Raw genomic sequence first — 27,616 nt, 5'->3', positions numbered from 1 at the left:
GGGTTAAAATGGCTTTTTTTTCTCCCCTCTGCTTGCTGGCTATGCAAAGTGAGTGTAGATGCTAATTTGCAGTGTTGACCGGTGGTATCAAAACTCAAGCACGAAAAAAGGACCTTAGACACTAATTATTTCATATATTAGCAATTATTTACTTTACATGCAACTACAGCTGAAAGAATGAGTGTACATTGCTTTCTCTTAACCCCATGTTACTCAGAGTTTTACCGCGTTGGTTGCATTCTCCTCCTCCTTTTTGCTTTGTGTTTTACAAAAAAAAAAAATGTTGCAGCTCTTCCCTGCACCATCAGCGGACTTTGTTGCATTCCTACATTAATATACATGTAATACGAAAGCATTTCTCCTGGTCTATTATGCGCTTCTGCATCTCATAAAGATGCACAAGGTATTTTTTAGCACCTGTTTGCAACGTGCAAAGCCTTCCTCCTATGATTAAAAGAAGCTCTGCAGAACTTTTGTGTTGTGCTGGAAACAGGTTCTTAGTTTATGTTAGCAGACTCCATTTCTTAACAAACGTTATCTATTGTTGCTCTCTGTGGAGAGATGCACTGAGACTAGGTAAAAAGCTTTGGTATTTGACGACCTGGGAAAGAGACTCGACAGTCAACTATCCCTCTCCAGGATCGCTTTCCCTACCTTTAAGGAAAAGATGGCTGACAACTTATTTCACACAGGACGGGAACCCTGCTCTCCTGCGTGAAGGTCCTGTGTGTGACGCACCATTACACATTGGAGCTAGTTGAAAGCTGAGGCATCTCATACAGATACCAAAGGGTACCTTCTGCATCTGTACGACAAACCAAGGAGCGTGACAAAACGTTCGTATTTAATAACCTGGATATGAGACCAGCTGGACCTTTCTTGCTTTCAATCAAACAAAGCATCACGATGAAACAAACTAACCATCAACTTTCTGCCTCAACAATGCTTCATTTTTCAACAACATAAATCCATTGAAGGAAACATGAGGCAAGAATGCGTGGCAAAGAAATTTGTAGAAAAATAGTCTGATTGGATTCCAATGAAGGACACACAAAGACAAACTTACACAAACAGAAAGGCATGCATGCACATAATTAAAGTTTGCACATATTTGGCCAGACATTTCCCGTCCACTATTGATATGTCTCCTTGTGTGTCACTGCTAATGCTACAATATGGCAAAAATACATCACCTGACATTCGTGCCAAAACAGAATTTCACTTTCGCACTGAATTAACTGAGTGTTAGAGAGAGAAAAAGAGAGAAAGGGAGAGAAATGGAACAGGGGAGTGTCAGAGACAAAGACAGAGAGACGGACATAGAGAGGGAGACTGAGACAGAGAGATCAGAGAGCTGGGGACAGAAGAAGAGCCAACGATAAATGAATTCCCAAGAGAAGAGGAGGGACACGGAGAAATTACAGAACAAAAGGAGAAGACAGAAATGACATTTCTTAAGGGACTGCTGTGTGGCATTTGTAGGAAGAAAAATGAAATGTGAGGACCAGAGAGAGATGGAAGGCGGGAGAGGGCATGGGGAGAATGGAATGAGTAAGAGCAAGAAACAAAAGAGAAAGTGTGTGAGAGGTAAGACTAATTTATGAGAAATGAGGCAGGAGTCGGTGAGGCTGGCTGGCTGCTGTCTGATGGATTGGGTGGGGGTGGAGGTGGGAGGGTGGGCATGTTTTTTTTTTTTTTTGCAGGTTGGTGGACAGAGAAGAACCCGTGATATGGATCCTTTGAGGCGGCATTTCAAAAAAAAAAAAAAAAAAGAAAGAAAGAACAGAAAAAAAACTTCAGAAATGGGAGATGAAAATAAAACAAAAAAAAAACATCACTTCTCTTTGGAGGAGCATCTCCCTGGCAGGTAGGTAGAGCAGAGAGAGGCAAAAGGTGAGAAAGAGATCGGGTGGGAAACAGAGAGGGAGAAGCACGAGGGAATGAGCAAAAGAAAAAAAAAATGTGTGAAGTGACAGAGGCGAGAAAGAAAGCGAGGAAAAGATGACGGAGATAAAGCGAGATGAGAGACAGCTGCCTTTGATGCAACTGCTCTTCAACTGTGGCAGTTTGGAAAGAGGGGCGCGCACGTGCGGTTGTATGTGCGCGTGCACATGCGCTCAGCGTATGCAAGTATCTGTTATAATAAAGTTCACATAAGCGTGAAAGGCGGGATTGATGATAAGGCAGCTGCTCATTTGTAGTGCGTAAGAAGTTCGCTCCCACGTGCTTCAAGTACACAAACACAGCGAGACGCGATCGCTCACACACAGGCAGACAGAAAAACTGCCTCTGGAGGTACCGAGAAACACTTGAGGCCTGCAGAATATTCAAGGCTCTCCACTAGACAGAATCCCCTCCCAAAGCTTTGCTGACAGACGAGCGCGGTGAACCTCCTCTTTCAAACAGCCCCGTCTTTATTCGCCCTCGTCTTACAGCATGCTCGTACAGTATCAAAGCCAGGACACACGGCGCCGTGTGAAGTCCCATCAACGTACACGCCGACGCACACCTTCTCCTCCTCCGTGTTCTCTTCATGTCTCTCTTTCTATCTTGTCCTCGCGCGCTCAACTTTGAGAGAACAGAGCGTGGGGGGAGCAGAGGGAGAGGCTGGAAGCGGCGATGAAAGACAGTGATGAAGGTGCGGCTGTAAAATACACTGTAGACGTCATCTATCTACTGATGGAGGGAACACATCACACAGACACTCTGTCTTTTAAGTTAACTCTCTCTAAGCTCGAGCCCAATGTAGATCTGGAACAAAAAGCACACATTCACGCGACCATGTGCTTCCTACATGAATGAACACACAAACAAACAAGTCTAAACAAACACAAAGTAGCCCCTCTCTCTCCAATTACACTGCCAATTCCATGGAGGCAAAGCCCAAACAAAGGCAACTGAGCGCAAGGCTTATTAACCATAGCATCATCCCACACGCATTCCTTTGTAACCTCATGAACTACTGATGGGCCGCCATGTCAAGGGTCTCTTACAGCTGTGAGGTTTTTTGCCAGGGAAAGCTGCATTAGCCCAAAAAAAATAAGCCTAATGATGTCAGATGTCATCCCTGACCCCTGTAATTTCACAAATACAGTTTTATTGCAGATCATTATGCATCGCGCTCGTGTGTATCAGCTGAGATTTTGCTTGTTTGTGTATAAATATGCGTGTAGTGGACAATGTCATATAAAGAGGGTGGCTGGCTGAGGGCTTGTTCTCTGTGGGACTCTGCACATCATACAGAAAATGGGCCCTAGGCAGCCACCCATTTTATATGGCAATTGTACTACACTCACACACTCACACACACACACACACACACACACACACACACACACACCTTTGCATTAGTAGGAACACACAGCACACCTACACAGGAGCGCACAGTTAAACACACAAAGAGCGACTTGGAACCTGTCAAGTGCGAACAAACTGATGACAAGACGGCGACAGATGGATTCACTGAGGAGAGACGAGCTACGCATTCAACTCAATTAGCAACGTGCTGCTGCATGACGCCGATGGGATATGGGATCTTACCATGACTGGCAACCTGTCAATCGAGCAACAGAGCCGCAAAAACAAGCATCATGCAAGACGCAATGAATTAAATTTAATAAACCAATAAATAAATTCATTTATGAGTAAATGGTATAAACCCATGGAGTGGCAGCTCTGCATCAAAAAACAGGGCATAATGTGACCAGGGAGCCTAAATATCCCCAGGCGCGCACACACAAAGAAGAAACTGGCAGCGAGGAAGGAAGAGGAGGAGGAGCAGGCGGCGGGGAGAGACAGAGAGGAGAGAAGAGAAAGAACAATGGCTGCTTCCCTCTTTCTCTCTTGCTCACTCTCTCCTCGCGAGCTCTGTTCATACATTATCCTGCCATGGTACCTAATGAGCCAGGCATCTCCACCCTGACACTTACGCTTGGCTAGGCAACCCTTATTACGGTGTGGAGGCACACTCACTCTCACTCTCTCTCACACACACACACACACACACACACACACACACACATACATAACACTGGCCATCACAGGTCATCACAGCAGCTGCGCGCTCGTGATGTAAAGGAGCTTGGCATATGTAAATGCATCTTTATTGCCATCGTGGAGAGATCGTCGTGTGGTTTAAGTGTGTTTGTGTGTCAGTTTCAGACATGTCAAGTTCCTAGTTCTTACAAATACATGAGGCCGCCTGAAGGCTGCTGGTGAATATGAGGACAGACACCATGTGCCCCCTCTGAGTCGCTGGTTATTACCGATGCTTCATTGTTCATGACGGCAGACAAAATTGCTCTTTTCGCTGCTTTTTTTTTTTCAGCTACACACTTAAAAAAAAGAAAGAAAAAAACAAGAGGCACAAAAGCAAGTCTATCTTGTCTGGCAACATACAAGTCATTGCCAGGATGTACCCTGCAGTGCTATGATTGTTTTGGCTGCTTCTGTATAAAAAGCTCTTCCACTTCAAAAGAGCCTCCTACAACTGTTTAAGTGGTAAACCAGCACGGCGGTGGGAGGCCAATCAGCTGCAACTACAGCAGGGGCCTACGTGGTAAAAGTTGGTCAAATAAACATCAAACGACAGGACAGCATGCCAGGATAGATGGAGGTGGGAGGATTGCTTTGAAATGCTTGCTTTTGGGGATGACTGGCATCTCGGTTTAAACACTTAGCAATGACATAAGACACTCAGTTTGACCCACAAAGCTTGAAGAAAAAGACCAAAAAACACATACGAAAGGAACCAGAGATTGTTCCTTTTCGCTTTAATCTAAGATTAGATGCCTGGACTGGGGGTGATGTAATCTAATTCAGCTCGCAATCTTTCTGTGAGAAGTGATTGCTGCGGTTCAAGCGGCTGATTGTGATTTTCGGCCGTGTGGGTTGGAGCATTCTGACCACCATTACACTTAAGAGGGACAGTAAAAGCACAGACTTAAAAGCAATTGTGCTGAGACTTGAGACTATGGTTTTATGTTGTCTTCTTTTACTGGAATTGTATTGAGGAAAATTAAACTGCAAGGTGTAAATACTTCATGTTTGAATCTGCCTGACCACATCTGGAGTTAGCCTGGCTTGCACTGTGTTCCAGTCTTAGGTCGGGGTAAACACCACACATACTACATACTGGTATCTGTAAACAACATAACATTGCAACATTTTTTTTATTTTAGTTTTTAGTTAACAGAAAATAAAGCTGTTGTTTAAAGGTGCATTGTGTACATTTCCTTATTGAAAACCTTCAAATATTAACTAAAATTATCAACAGATTGTGAAGAAAAAACTGTTTTGATGTTAGAAAGTCTATGTATTGTTGCAGAAATGTCGACTGAAGCTAGCATGCTAATGAGCTAGCCCTAGCTCTCATGCTCAAAAGCTCCTGTGCTAGTGGTGTAAACACCAACACTCCCCTGCTGCTCTGAGCTCCCAGCCCAGACCACTGACTGCAAGGCTAACTGAGCTAACTAGCCAATGGCAGCTACAGTTAGCAGCAGTTAGCGATTACTCTGGAGATATGCTTCCCCCAGTTTGTTTGGATTATGAATTCGACAGGTGGTCGATTCTTTCATATTGCACCTTTAAATTTGGATACTGAGCAAGTGAGAAGGCTGCGAAGACACGCCTCTTACTTATTATATGTCTATTCTGTGCAATGGAAGTGACAAAATTGATAAATTAACCATAGACAGCATTTCACAAGTTTATAAAGTTTCCAATAACAAAACAACTCACAAAACAATGATTTTTTATATGGTGTCTGGGGCTGATTTGCCACCACCTCATATTACACACACATAGGTTTTACTCTGGAGGACTGAGATCTGGATAATCTGAACCTTGTTTTTCATACCAGGTGTAAATGGGGTGTAGTACAGGGACACATACCACTCAACAAAACAGCAAATAATTGTGGGGTTTTTTGTGTTTTTTTTAAAGGTAAAACACCAGTGACTAATTTTAAATGCCATCTTTGTCGTCTAAATTAATCTCTCTGTGCCTCTAAAGTACATAAGTCAGAGACTATCCATGGCACTGAGGAATGTTATGACATACCAGATTCTGTCTATCAGCATAAGAAACATCTGACAGTTGCTATAAAGCTGTTAAAAAGATGGAGACAGTAAATTCTAAGCTCACTCATTTACTGCAGTTATTGGATTCTCAGATGAGTAAATATAACACATTCATTTTCACGTACAACAAAAGGAACCGCATTTCTCGTATTATTGAATCTGTTTTTTTTGTTGTTTTTTTTAAAACAGTTAAATTGGTAGATATTTCTCAGCCTTTTATAAAAAAAAAAAAAGATCTCTGAAAGTGCTTTACTGTCCAAAAGAGGACTGTGTGGACTGCAGATGTTTGTGCTGTGCATCTGTGGGCGTGAAGGCCATCAAAAACAGGCCCATGTGATCAGCATGTTTTAAAAATGTTACAAAGACAAGAAGCGACACATTTTACTAACACTGCACAACAGACACTTAGCTAATTCCCTCATGTGCTGCGCTCAGCTGTAAGACGCCTGGGTAGGCACCAATCAGGCTGTAAATACAGGGGACAATGCGGAGGGAAGCTTCCACTTCCCCTGTCTGTCTCTGTGACAGTCTCATGCACATTAGAGGTAAAAACAATATTCCTGTAATAAATTGTATCGACGTACCTTCGTTTAGATGTCTTGACTTTGACACTTTAAAATAGCTACATATTATCCAGATTTAGGTGTGCTTGTCCGTGAAGAATGTAATTTCAAACAAGCTTGCGTGCGTACATGTGGCTCACGCGAGCTATGCGAATGCGTGTCTCATATTTTGTATCTGTGCGTGTGTGCGGTGGTAAACTCAGTATTCCAGGTGACGGCGGTTGCAATCTCACAGGAGGTTTAACCTTGGTAAATCCACTATTAGGTGTTCTGAGAATGATGATGTGAGCAGTAGATCCTCCCCGATGGTTTCACTTTCTAAGAGCATCCAGCAGGTCACAAATAGAGAAGCTGTGGGGGTATTACAAGGTCAGAGGTTGGCTAACTCTCAATATGATGACAATTCCATGCTGGCATTTTCATTTCCTGAAGAGACTGATTCTCCGTGGCAGCTGAGGCCAAAGATGTTTGCTTATTTTTGTTCAAATACATTCTTTTCTGCGTTTAGGAAAGAATATAGCATACTGCAAATATGCAGTGTGGCCTCGCTGTGTGTCTTTCACATATCCTGCATATCCCAGGAAAGTTCTAATCAATATGGCTTTCCATTGCATACACATGCATGAAATCAGACCGTGCCTATCATACACAAATATGCTTTTCTGCACAATTTTTTTTTTTTGTCGCTTTCATTTTGTCCTTCAAACGTCTTCAGAGGTGCGGCCGCGCAGCCAACCAGTGGGAGCAGCTGATGTTTTTAATGGCACATGGTTTGTCTCCTGGTGGCGAGATAAACATGGGGAAGAGATTAAAACCCCAGGCTTTCTTCCACAATCTCCTGCCTTCATCCTCCATCCTCTTGCAATGGTCATGCAGGGCCTGCACAGCAGACTCTTAATTCAAAACCAAACCCATCCGGTCTGGCAAAGTAGAGCCTAAAAACACACACCCGCACACACTACGACATGCAAAAGTGATAGGAGGGGCAGATGTCAGGAGAAGACCGACAGGTGACAAGGAGGGGAGGTTCCTCTACTGTTTAATCACCTTCCCGTCAAGTACGTCTCCGTGGGCTCATTGCAGAATACAAGCAGGAATGTAAACAGCTACTACTGTAGCGCCGGTGTTGATTCGGAGGTGAGTCTTTTGGGTCACTGGTGTCAGGACGTGGATCACAACAAACACCCCGAAGAGGATGGAGCAGGGCCAGAGGCCAGGCTCCCTGCCTCGTGCTATGCCTCCCCAGCGAGGTGCAGGGGTTGCCAGCTCGTCTAGGAGCTGATGAGCCGGAGCAGTTATTAAGAGTGGCTAAACACATCATTTCCTTTGTCACTGTGATTAGGCCAAGGCGAGGGGCCCTCAGGTGGAGGTAGACCCGGAGTGTATGATTAGCTCTGCCATTTAAATGACATTCACACTAATCGCTAATATCAGGTCTGTCAAGGTGGGAGAATACGATGAGGAATACGTCGCTGAAGCGTCGCAGGGAAAAGTGCCGGGATATCTGATCCCACTTGATGCCAACGCTGTGTCAATCAGTTAAGTCAGGCACGGCGGTTGATTGTTTTACTCTGCATCAGTGCTGCTATACAGTAGTCACACAGCACAGAGGAGCTGCGATCTGTAAACACTACACCTCCCGCTGAACCTACAGGGATTCAGTTGTTTAAAAAGGGATTGGCAGTGGAGGATATTAACCATCAAAGAAGACCTGGCTCTTGTAAAGCGCTGGTGGAAAGCCTGTTATTTGATTATCTGTCCAAATAGGTTTTATTCTCTTGTAAACCCTCCCCCACAAAAAAACAACATGATAAAAAAAAAAAAAAATCACTGGCCATTTGCTCGCAGGGCTATTTGGATGAGAAATTAAAGAATCGGCTCAACTTTTTCTTCTTTCTCTTGGCGGAAATTCATCTCTCAAGTCGCGCCATCTTTAAAACTCAAATGACCCTGCTCCCTCTCTTGCCTGAACAAAAGGAGGCATTATCAAACCTCACTCTCAGCAGTGCTAGATCCATTTGGTAAACAGCCTGTGTCCTACAGTAGTAATCAGAGGGTATTTTTGAGGGATTTGCAGGCTGGCCAGGAGGCATCCGCTGGAGTGATCTCTAATTGCTAGAAGCGGAGGCCTAGACTGCCTGGCGCTCTTTTGAAGCCATCGGCAGCAGCTTCCAGCCAGAGGAGCCAGCAGGGGAAGGCTTCCCACTGAGGCACTCTCCTTTTTCTTTATTTCCTTCCATTTTTCTCCCCTCGCCATGCCTTCATTCTACTTTTTTCCTGCTTTTCTTGTGCTCAGTTTGCCCTTTCTTTCTATCCTCCTCTTTTCCTTCCCATTTCTTCTCTAACTGTACTTGTTTCCTTCCCCCACTCCCCCCTTTTTCTCCTCCTCTCCTACTCAGTCAATGAGCCAGCAATCACTTTGCAGACAGACATCCTCTGCTCAGTCGGCCATGTTCAATCCCTAGCACCGGTGGCTGATGAGGCATTGTGGTGACGTCAAATACCGGAGCTTTTCAGGGAGCAACATTTAACCTGTGGAGGCGCAGCTCAGCTTCCCAGGTTACAGGACTCATACTGGCAGTCTTTGTATAAAATAATGAATGTAATATGCCAAAGAGATGAAAGATAATGAGGCCAATTATTTTTTTCTTCTCACCCAGTGAGGTGGGAGAGGCGAATTTGTGTCAAATAGTTGGTGTATAATGACACCTAATACCACTCAAGCCTTTGTTACAGTAGGAGCTTGTGTATCCTGGAGCAAAGGCTTTTGCTCTATAAAGCATTGTATTGAAATTGCGACAAACACACACACACACACACAAAACAGCACAACCACTAAATAATAATAATAATATGATAGTGCTAGAAAGTTTGACTTTCTTGCATATTCACAGGCTTATTGTCCACATTGCTTATGCAGGAGCTGTAATATCCACCTATGAAATGAACAAAGACACACAGAAAAAAAAAAATTGCACGCTGTCATCCACACACAGTCTCACAGACACACAACCAGTTTTTTGGTTGTTTGGAAGGCGGCTCGCTCAGTGTGACATTGACTCCTCAGTGCCAATTCCACACTGGGAGCTGCACTTGCTAGCTTTGCTGCCAATCCAGGTAAAGAGATTACAGACACACACAATGCAGTCTTCTGTTTGTCTGCCAAGAAGAAAACCAGCCCTTTAAGCCCGTGGAAAAAAAACAAAAAACAAACGGGGGCTATACACATATTCACACAGCCTCTGCCCCGTCCTCGCTCAAAAAAAAAAAACCAAGAATCCCCTTCTTCTCCAGGAACATGGCTTCTAATATGTGTCCCGCTCAGTGGCTTGCTCGTACAAAAGCAGCCTTGTGACTGAAACAATCCAGCCTCCAGTTTCTTTATCCTGGTCCCCAACACTGTTGCGCATTACTATTACTTGCATCATTCAAATAAAGAAGGAATTTGGCTTACAATCAGTCACACAGTCATTATAAAGCTACACTAATGGGTGCTGTCTGGTTACAAACTATTGTAAAACAATACGAAAGAAATTACAGAGGGGTTTCATCATCTTTCTTAATGGTGTAATTAAAAAAAAGGTGAGAGAGAACATGTGCATGATATAGGTGCCACCTTCAATATCTTAACTTGCAGTAATTAACTACAAACTTGTTAAAAACTAAAAAACTTGATGAAAACTGCAGGGCTGACACTGATGTTTTAGCAGTACAGACCTTTTTTAGCAGAGCATGAATCAAACAATCTTTGTGGCATGCAGTTTTGACCCAATTAATCAGCTACTTACAATCCTAAGAGTGTAATTTAGCATTGGGATTGCAATGTACTAATTTGCATTGTATATACTTATCTTTTTTGGATTCGTGTGGATTAGGCGTGATGCTGAGAAGCTGCTTGTGAACAATCAAATCAGAGCGACTGTGTATCTATACCATATATTCCCCCTCGAAAAGGTCCTGCGTGGATTATGTGCGTGGAATTACGCTACGGAGAGATGTGTTGATGAAGAGGAGAAGCAGGGCTAATTATGCCTCGGCAGAGTGGCACTTAATAAAGGATGCGTACGAGTAGCAGGACAAAGAATTCATCCATCATCTACTGTACCTTTTACTCACAAATTAAACCCGAACACTGATAGTTGCCACTCTTTCATCATAGTCTCCATCCTCTCCTCGAGGAGATGCCATTTTTCTCACCTCAGCAACACTCTCCTTGGCACTACCAATTGTGTTTGACAGTAAAATCACATCTTAGATCATAGATAAAATGTCAGCCTGCAGGACGGGGGTAGGCAACGGATGACAGAATGATTTTGACTCAGGGCTATTCCAAAAGCTTTTATTTCCCACCCGTATAGCTCGTCCTGTCATCCAGGGGTGGCATGTGAAGTCATGTTGAGGGTGGTGGGAATGACGACTGATGTGTGTAGTCCGTGACTCCTTGTCTCACGACATAGCTTGTGATTTGGAGCACGCACTAATATATTCTGGACCTCCTACACTGCTGAATAAACTCCAGATATATAAAAAATAAAATAAAAAAAATGTGAAATACACATTCCTGATTTCCTCTTTTCAGTCACAGAACGAGTGTCAGGAGAAGAAGGGAAGGTTGAAGGGAGGCGGGGTGGCAGGGACACTGCAGTGGAACATGGAACAATAGGCGCCCTCTGGCATCAACCTCTGGACAGCCCAAGCTGCTCACCAAAGACACTGAACTCACCCACAATGAACTGCTGCAGTGGGAAGGGAGGCTTTAGAGAGTTCAATTTCCAACACAATTGGCCGTATTCTACTCCTTTAAATGCCAAGGAGATGGTGTGCAGCGTGTGCCTTTGTGAGGAGCTTTGCTTACAGCGAGTGTCCTCTAGCAGGAGAGACAGAGAGGAGAAAGACGAGAGAAATGGAGAGATGGCGAAGACAGGCAGGGTGGGGAGACGGCGTGGGGACAGAAATAGTGAGGAAAGAAAAGGAAGAAAGAATAAGACTGAATGACTGGGAGAGATAGAGAGGAGAGGGGAAAAAAAGTACAGAGAAAACGAGAAGGGTAGAGAATGTCTCCTCTGGCTGTCGTTTTGCCAGCCTCACAGGGACCGTCTGAAGGACAATGCTGCTACTAGTGGAGTGTGACGTTTGTCCTCTATCCAATTCAACACGGCCCCAAAGAAAACACACTTACAATCAAGTGTCGATCATGCATCTCGTACACAATAACCTCCTCCCATACAAAATACAATGCATTATAGTAATATACAATACAGCCTGTGTGTAAAAAAAACAGCTTAATGGGAGAAATAAAAAGGCGCTGAGATAACATTCAAATAAGGTGATGTGAAGTCATAGTGAGCCACAGCAGATCATTTTAACTGCTGTGAATTTTACCTCAGATACCCTCTGAGTTCTTTTTTAGGGAATAATTTTACCTTGTCCAAACCTCCGTAATACACTGTAAGTATGTCATCTCTTCTCAAAAGTGTATTTAATTTGCTTGTAGAGACAGAAGTATTATTTTTACCTCACACAAGCTCAAGTAAATATAACATGCTCACTGACTTCAGGGACATTTCTTTTCGACTTGTTTTGTCTGAGCAGAAAACAGCAACTAAGGCCCTCAAAAAAAAAAAAAGACTTTTAGGCTGCTGTTGAAATTTGGGATGATGCATGATAGGGAGTTTTTTCAGCCGATACCAATAACCAATAATAACGTGCTTCTCATAGCAAATGAGATAAGTGATAATCTCAGATTTTTGTATTCTAAAAAGTTCATAGCCTATAGTTTATGCACACCTAAAGGTGAAAGGCTAAAATATAGTGGGAAAAAATAGCTCTGACCAACCAATTCTACATTTTGTAAAGTGTGTTTACAGAGGAAGCTGCATGTAATCTCATAAAATTGCCTCCAGTGATGTCACTCAGCGGCTAAGTTGCATTGTGGGTAATGTAGGCTACAGGTTTTTAAAAAGCAGTCCACTGGTCTAGCATTTTACTGCTATAACACAGTTGGACTCATTATGGACAGTTTCAAAACAAATGATCAAAATCGATACATGATCACCTTTTTTATTTCACAAATTCATCTTCCCTTTCGAAACCTGGCACCTATACCTTCCTATACCTATACTATACCTTTAGCCACTGAGTGACATCACTGGAGTTAATCATCAGATTACATGCAGCTTTCTCTGGAGCCACAAAAGGCTTTATACTACTTTTTTTTTTTTTTACATATGCAGTAGTACTCCCCAAGAAAAAAAATGGTGGAGTTACCTTTAATGCATTAAATACTCAATAAAAAAAGGTTAGGGAATAATAAATAATATACATTTCCCAATATCAGGCTGATATTTCATAAGTTATTCGTCAAAAATAAACTGTGCCTCCCCCATTGAAATGCATACATAAGCTTGGCAAAGTACAATGTTTCTGTGTTGCACAGCATTCAAGATTAACAAGAAACAAAGGCAAAAAATGGCAAATGTTGAAATACGCTCTTTCTTGAAATGCAATGCATTAGAAGTGAACTGTTATTTTCAGGGTTTGCGATTGTGAAATAGGCACCATGGTTCTAGAAGAGTTGCGCTGTGTAACATTAGGATTGCTAAATAAAGAATGTGTTATTTTTATCTATTGCAGTCCAGCAGGAAGATCGGGAATTATTTTTTCATGAATCAATCTGTAAGATAAAAATGAACACAGGTGGGAAATTGATTTGGACTGCAGGCTGCCAGATGCTCATCACCGGATCTGTAGGCCGTGGTAAAGCGGGGCCAGGCACTGGTTTCACTGATAATATATTCAACGTCCTTTCCTATGTGGTCACGGGGCAGCTGAGCCATTAATATTACACAATCACACCAATGGCTCCGATGAATTATTCAAACTTTCTTATGGCTCTGTAATATTCTATGCAATTCATCTGGAAGACCTGTTGTGTTTTTCAGATGAAGGCGGCAAATATCCACTGTTTCAAAATCCTGCTGGAACAAAATATCAAAATGCTAGTACGACGAAAAGGCGACTGAAGAAAGCATCGCACCTGCCTCCTGCCTCGGTGTCACACTCAATATAAATACGTCCGCTGTCATCAGAAAAATTGCCAAGGAGGCTGTTTCTCCATCATTGTCTTCATTTGAAGGGCATTTTACTGCCCAAAGGCAAATGCCTAACACACTCCCCGAGCGTGGCGCCCATCCCCTCTCACAGAGGGCTGGCAGTGCAGCAGACAGGAGGGGGAGAGAGAGAGAGAGAGAGAGAGAGAGAGAGAGAGAGAGAGAGAGAGAGAGACAGAGAAATAAGAGAGAGAGAGAGAAAAAAGCCTTCGTCTCAAAGCAGACCTCACACTGGGTTCTGTCACTACAGATCAAAATCCCCTCAAAGCCATAGATCACTTCCACTATAGTTCACATGTTCCACACTTAGAAACTGTTTACCAGACTCAAAGAGTTCGTCTGCACAGAGTACACACACTCACACACACACACGGATGCGGAGAGAGAGAGTTTGCACAAAATAAAAGAACAATACAGCTTTCAATCCAAGCCAACTGCACTTAAACATTTATACAGGTTGAGAGGACGAGTCGCTCACTGCAAACAAATGTTTACTATATGGCAAAACAGTGCTCAGCCCGCTTCAGCGAGATGGTGCGATGCCAGCTCTGCTGACAAACAGAGAAGTGTCTGCTCCTTTTTCCTACAGAACTACCTGTCAGTGCCTGTTGACGACTCGCGCACGCAGTGACACGTGCACACACATGCACAGTCGGGGACAGTCTGTCTCCTAAAAGTTCCTTTAACGTGCCTTGTACGTGAGGACTCATAGCCAATAACAGCCGTTGCGCAGGGCTCCGGATGGAGTGACAGTCCTATATGTGCTTACTGGCGGTCAACTCTGGCGTGTAAGCGTGCGGCTTGGCTTAAATGCACCACGCCGCATTGTGGTGCAGGGGAGGAAACCTGTCTTTGGAAAGTCCTCTGCTTGAGAGAGAAACGTCCCCTCATCTAAGATAAGGAGCCGATGAGAGATAGCGATAAAGTCAGTGCCTCTCCTGGGCCTTATCTGATGCTGTTATCTGACTGCACAGCACCCACCATCTCACAATCTTTACACCCTTTAAGCACCTCTCTGAAACACTCACACCAGCATCATCACACGCACACACACACACACACACACACACACACACACAACATCCAAACGCTCAAACATTCCAAACAGCGTACCAGCTTATTGATTACCTTGACACGCTCCCATTGTTGAACAGACGGTACAGCTAATATCATGTAAGATTGGAACTGTTCTGTGTTATCTCATGGGGAAAAGGACATAAAATGACTATTTTCTCACCTTTCTGAAAGAAAGAACAAAAAAAAATGGGAGGAAAGAGAGCAGACGCTGTGCACTTACCTCTATGTCTGTTAGTCGTCTTATCAAACATAAGCATGGCATCATCAACCTGGAAGACACAAGAAAAGCACTGAAATTAGCCTAATCTCTTCAGCAAGTAGCTCACGTCACCCTCTCCCCATTGAATCACATCTCATTCTACTCACTGTAATTACTCTTAGAATATATATTCTCGCTGCTTTACACTTATTTCTTTCTAAGCACCTCTCTTCTGCATAATCATTCTGCCGTCTAAAGATTATTGCCAGGTTACCAGCTCCCTTTCTGTCTGATTTTTACTGATACAGGAATTTGTTTAAGATGTGAGGGAAAAGTGGCAATAGGAGGGGGAAAGTTAACGATAATGACAAGCAGTGGAAAAAATGGAGAACTGTGTGGACAATATGTTTATTTTGATGAACACCAAAGTCCGGTCTTGTGGAGGATGACAGATAGACACATTACGCTAAGCGAGTGTGAGACAAATGGGATCCTTCCTCATCTCACAGCCGCAGCGGCAGCAGCATCCACCATAATATCATCCCTCATCATGTCCAATAAAGCCACACACAGACAGACAGCATTTTTTCTTCACACATCCCAGAGAAACAGATCTCTAGACACACTCTGCTTTCTGACGAAATGCTTAAAAAACAGACTGAGGCATGCTCATTTAGCCTGTGATTTTGTCTTGGGAGATGAATATGAAAAAAAAACACAGAGGGTTAGAGAGCAGCAGCAGACAGAAACAAAAGAGGGAACACTCTGCACCATTCGCTCACTGGTTATGGTCTCTAGGTAAGTGTAACGGTGTACCGAGGAGATTCAATGCTGTGCAGGGGGAAATATGTGCGCACAAGTGCGCGTCTGTGTTTTTCATGGTAGGGTGACAAAGCTTCGGGAGGAGATGGGAAGAGACAAGAATAGGGGTCTCACTCAAGCCGAACTGTCTGATTGGATAAAGAGAAGTGCCTGGCAGCCAGGCAGACTAGCGCTGGCACACTGCTCATGCCACCCTCTTGCCACACATTTGGCACACAAGACGTTGGCACAGCTTGTAGGACCTGGTTACTCACTGTACGGCTCGCAGGGCCACATGCGGCTCATCGGCACTTTATTTGCACCTCCCCAAAATATTCCAGATTTTGCAAAATATAATACCCACATTTAGAGCACCTGAAGTGGGAGGGGAAGCAGAGCCTACAGGTGGATGCAGGTGCGGCTGCAGCAGCATTGGCAGCAGAAATGTTTGCAAATTAACAGCGGAGCAGCAGCTGTGGCAGAACAAAACAATAGATATAGTATGGCTGAGTTAAGCAGACAAACCTAACAGAAAGGGAGCGTGTGTCACGTGGGAGAGGTGGAAGGATAAAGTATGGCAGGCAGTCTATGTGAGGTTTAACAGTAAAAGTATCAAGGTGAAATGGTTTACTATTTATTCAACAAACACTAACAAAGTCACTAAGTGTTTCCTCTGCTGACACAAAACACAAAAATAATGATGTTTGCTGCGTCTCTGAAAATTGTGCTTTCTGATGACTGTGTGGTGGGAAAACATAGAACGGTTGAGTAAAAATACAAAGCTGCCAAGCAATATCACCTGCAGCGACAGTTTTATAAACAAACATTTATAATGTCACGTAACCTAACTTCCATCTCACGCCAGGTGATCTAATGAAAATCACATTAAAGTGAGAGGAAGTGGGATAAATGGAATTTGTAGTGCAGTGGGTTGGGATTTTATTGCCTGAGTTTGAAGAACACAGAGAAACTTCTATATAATTTCTCTGCAGCACGGTAACTTTATTGACACATTAAAAGGTGCACTATGTAGTTTTTGAAAATAACTTTTAATCAGAGGAGAAATATCTTCACTGACTGATTTTGTAGGCCGAAACAAACAAAATAAACTATCTCCATTTTCATGACTGAATAATCAGAATAAACAAACTGATCTTAAAAAGGACAACACAATTTAATTTTGTTCTTTGTTTATATTTGGCGGACCTTGCCACCTTTCTAGCTTCAAACAGTGTTCTGGGGACCTTATTTTCCTCTGAGAACAGCTTGTGTATTCAGCTATGAAAAAGATAAACATTTCTGAGTTTGTATTATTACTTCATTAATATTGTAAATATTAAAATTGTGAGTCTGAATTTCTTTTCCAAAACTACATATTGCCCCTTTAAGTACCTGAGAAGATAAATGCACCATTCTGGAATTAAATCTGAGAAAACACTGATTCGAGCTTGTTTTTTGCTGAAATTCTGCTCACAACACCAGAGACATTTTATAATGTCTCCACATCTGACAGTGTGAAAGCTCCACTGCAGAGCAAAGATTGAATGGCATGTTTACCAACTATGGTAAACGCTTAATTTGACAAGCGTCGCTGACAGCCTGTGATCATTTACATGGGGGACGAACATTTATCGTGTTTGACCTCATCATCTAATATCAGCAATACGGAAACAGAAACCAAAAGAGCTTTGAGTCTCTTCTACTTGAGTGCATCAGTAGAGGAGACTCAAAGAAATGTTACAACAGAGATTGATAAGCCACAATTTTGTACTCTGTGACTCAGTGGTGGCATAAAACCCATCAAAGTGCACCTGCAAAAAAAATAATGGACCCGACATAACGCTATTTATGACTTCTGCAGAAGTATGTGATTAGTTTGTTTTATAAGGTAGCACAACTACAATCACTGGATTTATTGTTTTTATTGAGGTAAACAAGCGAGCGCATGAAATCTGACTGGCTTGAATTATAAAAACAGCCGCACAGTATCATCAGCCATCAACCGCTGCCAGCCCTTCATGCAACACGACATTCAAATATGTGTACTCTGATATTGATGGTATTGCTGCTGTAAAGCCATTTATAGCCTGCGAGCAGAAAGACTGTTACTTTGTAAAATGAAGTGAGGTCTATTAAAGGAAGTGTATTATATACATGTGTGAACTGTGTTGTTGTGACATTATTAGAGGAGGACCATCCTGTCAGCGAGACCTGTACAACAAAGAACACAGATTCACAGTGAAGCACTGATGGGCACTTTAACAAAGAATGTGCACATCATGTGAGAGTCACACTCCAGCAGGTCATACAATACAGTCTCCCCCCCCTCTCTCTCTTTCTCTCTCTCTCACTCTCAGTCTCTCTCTCTCTGCCACTTGCAGAGTCTATAGAACCATCTCCCGTGCTTCAGGGCTTTTCAATGTAGTTATTCAAGCAGAACACAACTGTGTGCCTCCATCTGATAGAAGGTTAAGGACCTCTTCACTGCTCACAAAAAAGCCCGCCACACAGAGGTGAGGCCAGGCTCACCTCAGGGAAGAAATCTTTCTCTGTCCTCCTCCTCCTTCTCTTTCACTCTTCCTTTTCTCCTGGCTCGGTGAAAAGAAAGGTTCAAAGGATAATGGCTGTCTTATCACTATGTAAAAGGGGAATGGGAACTCCAGTGAAGTGCCTGGCCTTTTGTGACAATGAAGAAAAGAGCAAAAGTCTATTTCACTGTGCTATATGCACTGGAACAGTCCATGACCACTTAAAGAGAGAACGCTGCTGGAAGACAGTCAGGGGGGAAGAAGGCCGGGCAGCTCTTTAACTAAACCTGTGGCAAACACAGCTGAACAGAATTAACCTCCTCCTAAAAAAAGCGCTGACAGGACTTTATTATGTATGTGAACTGTTAGCTTACCATCAATTTCATTTTTATTCACAACTCAGAAGGCAGCAATTCGATGTCAGTGCTCTTTTTTTATTTTAATCTTATTCTGTTAAATCCCTTCATTCGTTGCTCTGATTTTTTGATATTTCTCTTCTACAAGGCGAAAAAAGTCAAACATTGAAAATCCGTCTATACAATGAAAATAACAAGTTTATTAATTTATGTAGATCGCTCATAATGAATGCATTCATTAATTTAAACAAGACAAATTATATCCTAAATGCTTAAATGTGTAAAGATACAAGTCTCAACATTGCTGTCTGAACAACAGTAAGAGAAATGACAGAAGCAGTAGTAGCAGTAATAGTAGTAACAGTGACAGTGGCAGTCCAAGTGGTAGAGGCAGCACCAATTTAAACTTGTCTGTACTGCCAGGCACAGCGACTGCGTGGAAGTGGGAAGGTTTGTAAGTGAGTGGAAGAGTTTGAGTCTTTATCATTTCTTGGAAGCTATGTATTTCAACTTGGCTGCAAAGTCAACATTTCGGGCTCATGAATAACTTGTTGGAGAAAGTGATGGCTTTGGCTCTCAAGGTGTTGTCCCTCTACTGTATGATCTAACAACTAATCAAAGCTAGTGCTCAAAGGGTTAGCAGACTATCTGCAGCCTTCAAAGTTGCTTTTTTAAGGTGGTTTGATAGATCAATAAAGTTCCTGTAATGCAGCTTTGGAAGCACTCAGTTTTGCAAACTGTGAGTTTGTTTTATTTTCTATTGGTTTCAGTGGTTGTTCCCTTGGTCTGCCATGTTTGTTTGTGAAATGCGACGACAGCTTTCATGATTAAATTTGGAAAATGGACACAGTTTGGTTAGATTTAGCCACCAAAACTACTTGGTTAGGTCCAGAAAAATATCAAGGTTTGGGTTCAAATAAATAACTTTGTAATGCAACCTTATGTCATTTAAAATATGTCAATGCTGACTTTGGGTTTCACACTTGACTTAAATAGCAGTGTCCTGTTTTGGTTTGAACCACCCAGCCACCTCAACCTCCCTATGTGCATTTGTTGCTCTTTAGACTATGTCAACTGACTTCCTCCTTTGCTCCCGTCATAATTAGTAAGACCACTAGAGGTAGCTGTTTCGCAATAAATGTAAATACGGGTCATTTTCAGCTGCTTCCGCAATTGACATATAGAGACATTTTAAATAATGGAGCTGTTGGATGACTCGAGATGAACTCTGTAACACCGCAAAACATCACCACATCTTGTGTTCTGGTGCTGCAAGCCAAACAGCACCTGATGTAAGAGTGAGAATCTGATACGAGAAGATGAAGATGCAAGCTTTACAGGTAATGTCGACTCAAGTAAAAACAAATGTGGATAGTCAACTTCTGAGCAATGTGATGGTGGAGCTCTGTATCACTTAAAAAAAAGGCTTACCTTGTTCCTGTCATACAGCATGCGACATAACACCACACCAGGTGTGACCTCTTTTTTGTCTGTATCAATCCATATGTTTGAACAACCTCACAAAAATACATGATCATTCAGAAAAAATGTTGCTGAATGATGAATTATGTATCAAAGGACAAAGGCATCAATGAAGGCTAATGTGCTCTGTTTTTGGACAGGAAAACAGCAGAGGTGCCAGGTGACAGGGAGAGATTTAAGAGCTCTGGAAATGAATTATGACAGCGATTTAGAGGTGTCAAATGCACATTTACATTCAGCTCACGGCTGAAGGCTACCAGAGGAGCTTTCCAGCAATTTGGGGGTGACACTGATATAGATCATATCTGATGCCAAAGGAACAGAGACCAGAGCCACAGATAGTGACCTGGGACCCATCCTTTTGTTGAGGCTTTGGGCTCTGTTTTTGTGCTGACACCCGCTGGGGCATTGGGCTGCTTGTATTGGGTGCACAGAGGTTCCTTACTTGCCTTCATCCATTACATCGCTGTGAACGTCACTTCTACCAAAGTGGAAAGAATTGTAGTGTAGTGTGTGTAGTTATCAGGCAATTTTCGTGTCAGTTTTGTTGTTAAGGATTACAGGGATTTGTGCTCACAGTCTGTGCTGTTTACATGGGTTCACCAGGTGATGCTCAAAAGAGGCATTTTTGAAAAGCTTAGAAACTGTCTTGTCAATACTGTATGTGCCAAATTCAACTTAAAGCAGCAAATTCAACTTAAAGCAGCTCAGAGCTTTCATTTTTTTGTTGATTTTGGCGGCCCCTGTGGACAAAAGCGAAAAGCGATATGAGCATCTCACCAATTCATGCCGAAAATATAGAGAAAAGATCTTGATCTGGCCTGCCTGTGCAATTCTTTTGGACGCAATGCATTTTTAATACTCTTTTTCTTTTTTAAACACAGCTGCAGGATGTTTAGCGATGAGTGGGGACAGTAATGTTGATAAATCAAAAACACATCAATCTACAAAGCAGAAGATGGACAGCCTGACAGTTTTTGGTGTAAAATGTACTGCAGTTTGAGTATAGCAACTGGTTGCATCAGTAAGTGGTGCCTCAGACTAAACAAGTTAGCTAGATCTCTAGCTATCTTTGCTAACAGAGTAACTAGTTGGTGCGTGAGTCCTGCAACATAAATATACACCATAACATTTTTTTTGACGGACTCTGTGTTGCATTATTTTTAGCGATAAATGATTATTGATTAATTTACTGAGGAAGGCTATTGTTGCATCCATACCATGGAGGCACGAGAAAGGCTTGGTCCAAGTAAAATTACAGCCTTATAATTAAGTGTCCATTCAGTGAAAGTGGCAGTGCCATCACAGAGCAGTAAGAGAATCACACTTGTTAAGGTTGGACAATTAAACTTAGTCGTCACAACGTTAGGTTCATTACATTGTCCAGTCAATTGACTCCTTCTCTCCTCAAAATGTGACTACAACAAGATATATGAAAGCAATAACTGGACAGATGTTTATCGTCTGGGATTTAGCCAGCAGTCATTGCTTGGGGAACCATGCCAAGTATGTAAAAGGACTAACAGCAAAATTGTCAATTTATGAACTTTTTTATAGTACAAGACTCCATTTAAAAAACTGTTAAACATTTTTTGGGATCCAACACCTGATTCACAGATTTGTTGAAACATTTAAAAGGGCTCCTCTCTATGAATAATTAAAAAAACACCCCAATACAGCAGATGAAGTGATAAATACAAATTTTTACTGGCACAACCCAAACCTCAAGAGATAAAATGAATACAGGTGAACCACTTTGAACCTCTTCCACCTCGATAGACTCCACAGTAAAATCACATATGGACTAGAGAGACCACTCTTTAACTGGAGGACCCAGTTTTAAGCCCCCTTGTTGGCAAGCATCCCTTTTCCTTCAGTGTCTCGGAGACTGAACCCCTGTAGTCTGTAGCTGGACCTGCACCACAGCCTTACTGTGGAGGGGGTAAAGGGGGTAAAAAAAATCCTGCAGGGATCAATGAAGTGTCACATTATCATTATTATCATCTCTATTATGATAGATATGGGTCACGGTCAAGGAGAAAAACTCAGCTGGCACTGCCCCTTCATCAACACTCCCTTTGCAGTGTAGAGCATCTAATATTCTATTACAATGATGGCAATTAACAGAGAAATGATAGCGACCCAGTGACAATGGACAAATTTGTGACAACCCTTTCAATTGTTCTTTTGTAGAGGAAATCTATATCATTGTCTGGGAACGTTGAGCTGCAATGTGCTACGTCCATGCTTGAGCGCTTTTACAAGTGGTGGTTTAACGAGGAGCAGAGGGCAAAATTTTAGCTCCCTATAAGCTCTTGCAATTACACAAGGGGGCAAAAGGGACACTGTTCTTAAGCGTGAGCCCAGACGGACAAGATTTTTTTTATTTTTTTTTAGATCCACAGCAGAGGCCAGCTACGTTTAATCTGGAACACAAGCCATCTCTTTCCCCAAAAGGAATATTCCTTATTATAATGGATGAGTGGCAACCCTCAGCAGGAGTGATAAAAATGCACGGCTAGAGTGCAAACACACACACACACACACAAACACACACGCAACAGATAGAAAAGGCACTGTGATGCAGGGTGAAGCGGCGCTTATCTGCTGTCTACTCTGTCGACCCCATTTCTCTTTATTTTTCTTACCGTAAATATGTCTGTTTTATAGTTTCTGCTAGCACAACTGGATTCCTCAACTAGCGTCTAACTATTATTTTTCAACGACTGTCGACTTCAATACTGATTTAAAGGCACAGTTTGTAATTTGTGCTACAGGGGTCTCTTAATGAAACAACGATGTAAGTAGTGTGGGATCATGGGAGTTGTTGTCTTCATTGTTCCTTCCTTATTCTTTGGCCAATTCCATAATTGTTGGAAACGACTGGGATAATGTAAATACAGAACTCAACAAAATATAATGCATGCAGTAAATGTTACATACTATATGTTTAAAAAATGTATGTTTGCATAGAGAGACGAAAATAAGGGGTATCACAAGGATGCCCAAGCAATATTTTAAATCCTGATGGACAATCACATATCTGTGGAATAAATGTAAAATCTCTTATAGTCATATTGTACTGTATATGACTGCACTGCAGATGAAGCTCACTGTATGGCATCACAAAGACAACAAGCTTTGAGGGTTCACGTACATAATTCATCTATTTTTTATACCTAATTACCGAAAAATGAGAGTGACAGAAAAACGTGATTTGAGTGTTTTTCAGCAGTCGTCTGACAGAAATTCTGGTGTATTTAATTATTAATGATATACACCATGGGCTGAATGTCAACACTTATTCCAGTAACTTTCCTTCATGTTGACATTAACAAAATGGCTTGAGAGGAACACTTGAGGAAGACAATTCCTCAAATCTGTCAGGATTACATATTTATGAGGTCCCCTGCTCAGCATCCAAGGAGGTCGCTATGGTGATACAAACTGATGTATATTCCAACAATGAACTTTGTGTGTCAGAGAATGCCTCAGAGCATTGTTGAAATGGTTAGTACAGATGCTACCACGGCGCTCAGTGCAGCTTTCAGATCAGCAAATACACAATTAAAAAGGCAGTCATGCTGAGGCCACTCTAATCAATGTACTGTTACAAAGAAATGTAATGAAAGGATGATGGAGTGATGCCTTCAGGAGGCGGCTATGTTGTTAGGGCAGAACGCAACGCTGTTGTGGCAAAACAATGTTTTATTAGCGCGTCTCCAGCCATGCCCTAGCCATCTTCAAAACAAAAAAGCAGTTTAAAAAATGAATCATATTTTTACACCCTTTTCTTGTAAACAACCAATAATTCTGGCGAATACTATCTTATGTCTGCTGTACTCTTCAGTAATACCAATTATGCATTATACAAATGTAATGCTGCCCAGGGACTCTTGTTAACCTTACCATTTTCTTACTTGGTATTGCTTTATATTAAGGTATTTGAGTATATGGAGTATATATATAGTATCAGTGCAGATGGGCGACCTGCGAAAAGCAGTTAACTGTTAATAGGTGCATAATAAAGGAGAATGTGCTGGATTTAGAACATTTGAGATTCTCTCACAGGAACAAGACCCAGGTATTCGACAAAATTTGGTGCCCAATATTGGAGCACATTAAAAAAGGGGGTTAATAGGGGAGTGGTGACATGGCTGTGTACTGCTGCATCCTGTATTGCTGTGTGTGTTTATTTTATATTGCCGATAGTATCTGAGTTGTTAGTTTTGTACTCTTCTTACTGTATGTATATGTGCTTTAGCGGCACAGCCGTTCAAATGATGTACTGATTTAACTTTTTTTTAAACTTTATTTAAAGCATTTTCAATAAAGTATAAACCTATACTGCAAATGCTTTAAATAATAATGATGAAATAAAGAAAAAAAATTAAAAAATGAAATAAAGGAGTATTAACCTTAATAAGGCTCGCTTTAGGGTTAGGGTTAAATGTGCCTAGCATACTGTACTGCCCTAAAGTAAGCTAACTAGCCTTAGCAAGATTAATGTTAGCTAGCGCTATTAGTGGTAGTGTTAGCAACAAATTGCAACAAACTGGCAACCACTTAAGGAGGCAGATGATTCAAACAACAGCGGTGGTGTGACGTGAATGCAATGGTGGGGGGAGATTGAATGCATCATTTAGTGGCTGAATGTTATCAATAACACCTTTAAATGTGTTTGCAATGGTATTACACACAACTATAAGAAACCCATAAGGCTTTTATTAACTCTCGTCAGAAACTGAAATCTTATGAGTGCTTATAAATGTCCCTTGATCCTACAATAAATGTGATTAATGCTATTAACACTAGTATAGATTCATTCACAAAATGATGTTAATAACATCTTATAAGGAATTACAGGGGGCCTTATTACCTTTTTACTAAAAGCTATTACAAGGACCTTAAAAGCATAACCAAAAGCCAAGTGTATAATTTATTAAATTGGCCTGAATCTGTCATATAGCATTAAATCTATCTCAGGAGAGCTTTCCACTGGGCTTAAATGTGAGGTAATGCTCGTTTAAAACTGCCACTTTTACCTTTTAACACAAAACAGGAAACCATTTATAAGGTTCTTCCTTCCTATATGAATGGGACTTAGTATGTTGTGGGGTCTGGCCTTGCATTTGGCCTCACAGAGGCATGTCCACATAGTTGAGCTCAGTATGCTTGAGGAAGTAGGCCTTGGCCTCGTCCATCAATCCGCCTGTCTTCCTTTGCCAAGCTGCAGGGAACTACCCATTATGGAGTCATTTTATTAATAGGGCCCCTTTCCTCTCCGCCACACTCTTGCAGAGTGCCTCCTCATTCTGTCAGAATGGAGTATGCCTGCAAGCCACCTCCATGAAAACTGCTGCACCAGGGCCCTCCCTCATTCTCCCATGTGAAAGCTCAGGCTGGGAAATATTGTGCTTTCAAGCTAAAATAGTATTTGGAGAGGTGAGCAATCCCTAAGCCCTAGAGCAAACAGTTTAACATTGAGGACTTATTTAAAATGATGCCCTTCCTCCTGGAAAGCCAATCAGATTTCTCTTTCAGTAGACACACAGCAAACACACACAAACGCACACATACTCTACACAAAACACGTTTTACATCATCCGCCCCTTCTTCCCTCCTCCTTGTTAATGTAAATATAGCTGCCAGCTGCGTTGACTGGAGGACAGAAAAAGGTCAGAGGATACTATGAGATGTTTGTGGAGACGGCGTGAAGACATGACGCAGAGAGTGAGAGGAGTGTGGAGAGGTTTGTTTAAATGGGCAAATGAGTTTGAATGTGTGAGGAAGATGCAGAGGACGAAAAGGATTACACTGGAAGAGCCAACGTGTGGTTAGGTATACACAGCTTTTTATTAGACACATTGCCCTTTTAATAGACAATAACGTCATTAATTTCTAATAATTCCCATATGGCATTTATAATCTAGTTGGCGCTATATCGTGTTAATATTTAACAGCTTATTTGGAATTACATTTTCAGAGTCAACATCTCTTTTACTGTGTGTCCTCTAGTCTTTGAGGCACTAAAAGTCGAATAGGAATTTCTGCTGACTGACACATAAAGGTGTTAGCAATGTTCAAACCCTCTGCAAGAACCTTATTAGACACTATCCCAACCATCTATGGGTTCTAGGTGAAAGGAATACCAAATACAACAGTATGCAGCACCAGATGTAATACTACGTTTAAAAGCAGTGATTCACAATTTTTTCAATATTTACTATTATTTATGATCACTTCTAATGGTAATTACACATTACTAAAACTTTTAGAGTCATTATTAATTGCCAATACTAGAACTATTACTTATAATTATCAGGGCTTTTGCATGTAAAAAGCATTCTGCCTTAAGAAATACGGTGGCAAGGTTTTTGAAACCGATAGCTCCATCATACCCATAAATCCTAAGAAGACACCTTTTAATAACGCTGCATGTACCTAGGCAACGGGAAAACCCATGCAGCCTCAGCAAACACAGAACATCTCTGTCACACGGCTGGAACGACCAAACATGTTCGGATTCAATCAGATTATTAATGAAATGGGAAGTCTCTGCACAAAGTAAAATACGCAGACATGTGGTTGTGAAATACTGGCTTAACTGGGTGCTTTTTTTTTCTTCAGTGTCAAGCGATGACTCGCAGGAAATTAACCGAGGCTGAAAGAGAGCATGCCATTCTCTGTGATAGCATTAGTGCCTGTGCTTTTTTCCACCTGTGAATCTAAGAGATGGCCTTGAATTGAAGAGGTCTATTTCAGCTGTCTTTGTTAGTGCTGAGAGACTACTCGGGGATGCAGAAGGCTCCCACTCCACCTTTGCTACCGCCTGAGCTTTAACTAAATGACACAGCTAGTGACGCCTTTGAATAACCAGCTAGAAAATAAAATCTGTAATCATGAATCAGTGAAAGTGCTCAATGACGGTGTGCTCTGATGTTCACGGGTCCGGCGAACATAAATCTCTCTTAGGAGACAAGCTGTGTGATTTGATATCAATAGGTGAACAAGAGGGATAAAATGAGCTGCTAGCTTGAGTTGAATAGCATTCATTTCGCTCACAATGGCCATCGTCGCTAATACCTGCAGTGTTTTACTCAGATTAGGCTTAAGCTTTTTTTTTTTAAAGGCCATTTCAATAATTTGACATTTCTCCCCAGAATGGGAGAGAATGAGCACCGATAAAAACTTTTTTTTCCCTCCTCCTTTTCATGCAAAACACTTTCATCTGTCATTTCGTGATAGCCCGTCTCTCTTTGTCAGCATAAATACGGGAGCCCCTATTTGAATATGGTTACACATCCCTCTATTTATTAAAGCTTGGATTAACATGACAGGAAGTTTTGTCTGGGGGCTCTTTAAGATGGCTCAGAGAGGCAATCTGGTGACAGTAATAGGATCCAGCTAATATACTTGAC

The 27,616-nt window shown here is 41.9% G+C and overlaps 1 protein-coding gene across 6 annotated transcripts in view; it reads right to left on the bottom strand.

The window, feature by feature from the left end:
• LOC141006798 (RNA-binding protein Musashi homolog 2) overlaps positions 1–27,616 on the bottom strand; it is a 259,908-nt gene that overhangs the window by 100,914 nt on the left and 131,378 nt on the right. For all 6 annotated transcript variants that reach the window (XM_073479045.1, XM_073479043.1, XM_073479042.1 and 3 more), the window contains exon 7: positions 15,050–15,098. In XM_073479045.1, the coding sequence (XP_073335146.1) occupies positions 15,050–15,098 (49 nt within the window). The remainder of the gene's footprint in view (positions 1–15,049; positions 15,099–27,616) is intronic.

This window comes from Pagrus major, chromosome 13 (assembly GCF_040436345.1).
Source record: "Pagrus major chromosome 13, Pma_NU_1.0".
In the NCBI taxonomy this organism is placed as follows: Eukaryota; Metazoa; Chordata; class Actinopteri; order Spariformes; family Sparidae; genus Pagrus; species Pagrus major.
This window is presented reverse-complemented; position numbering and strand designations above follow the sequence as displayed.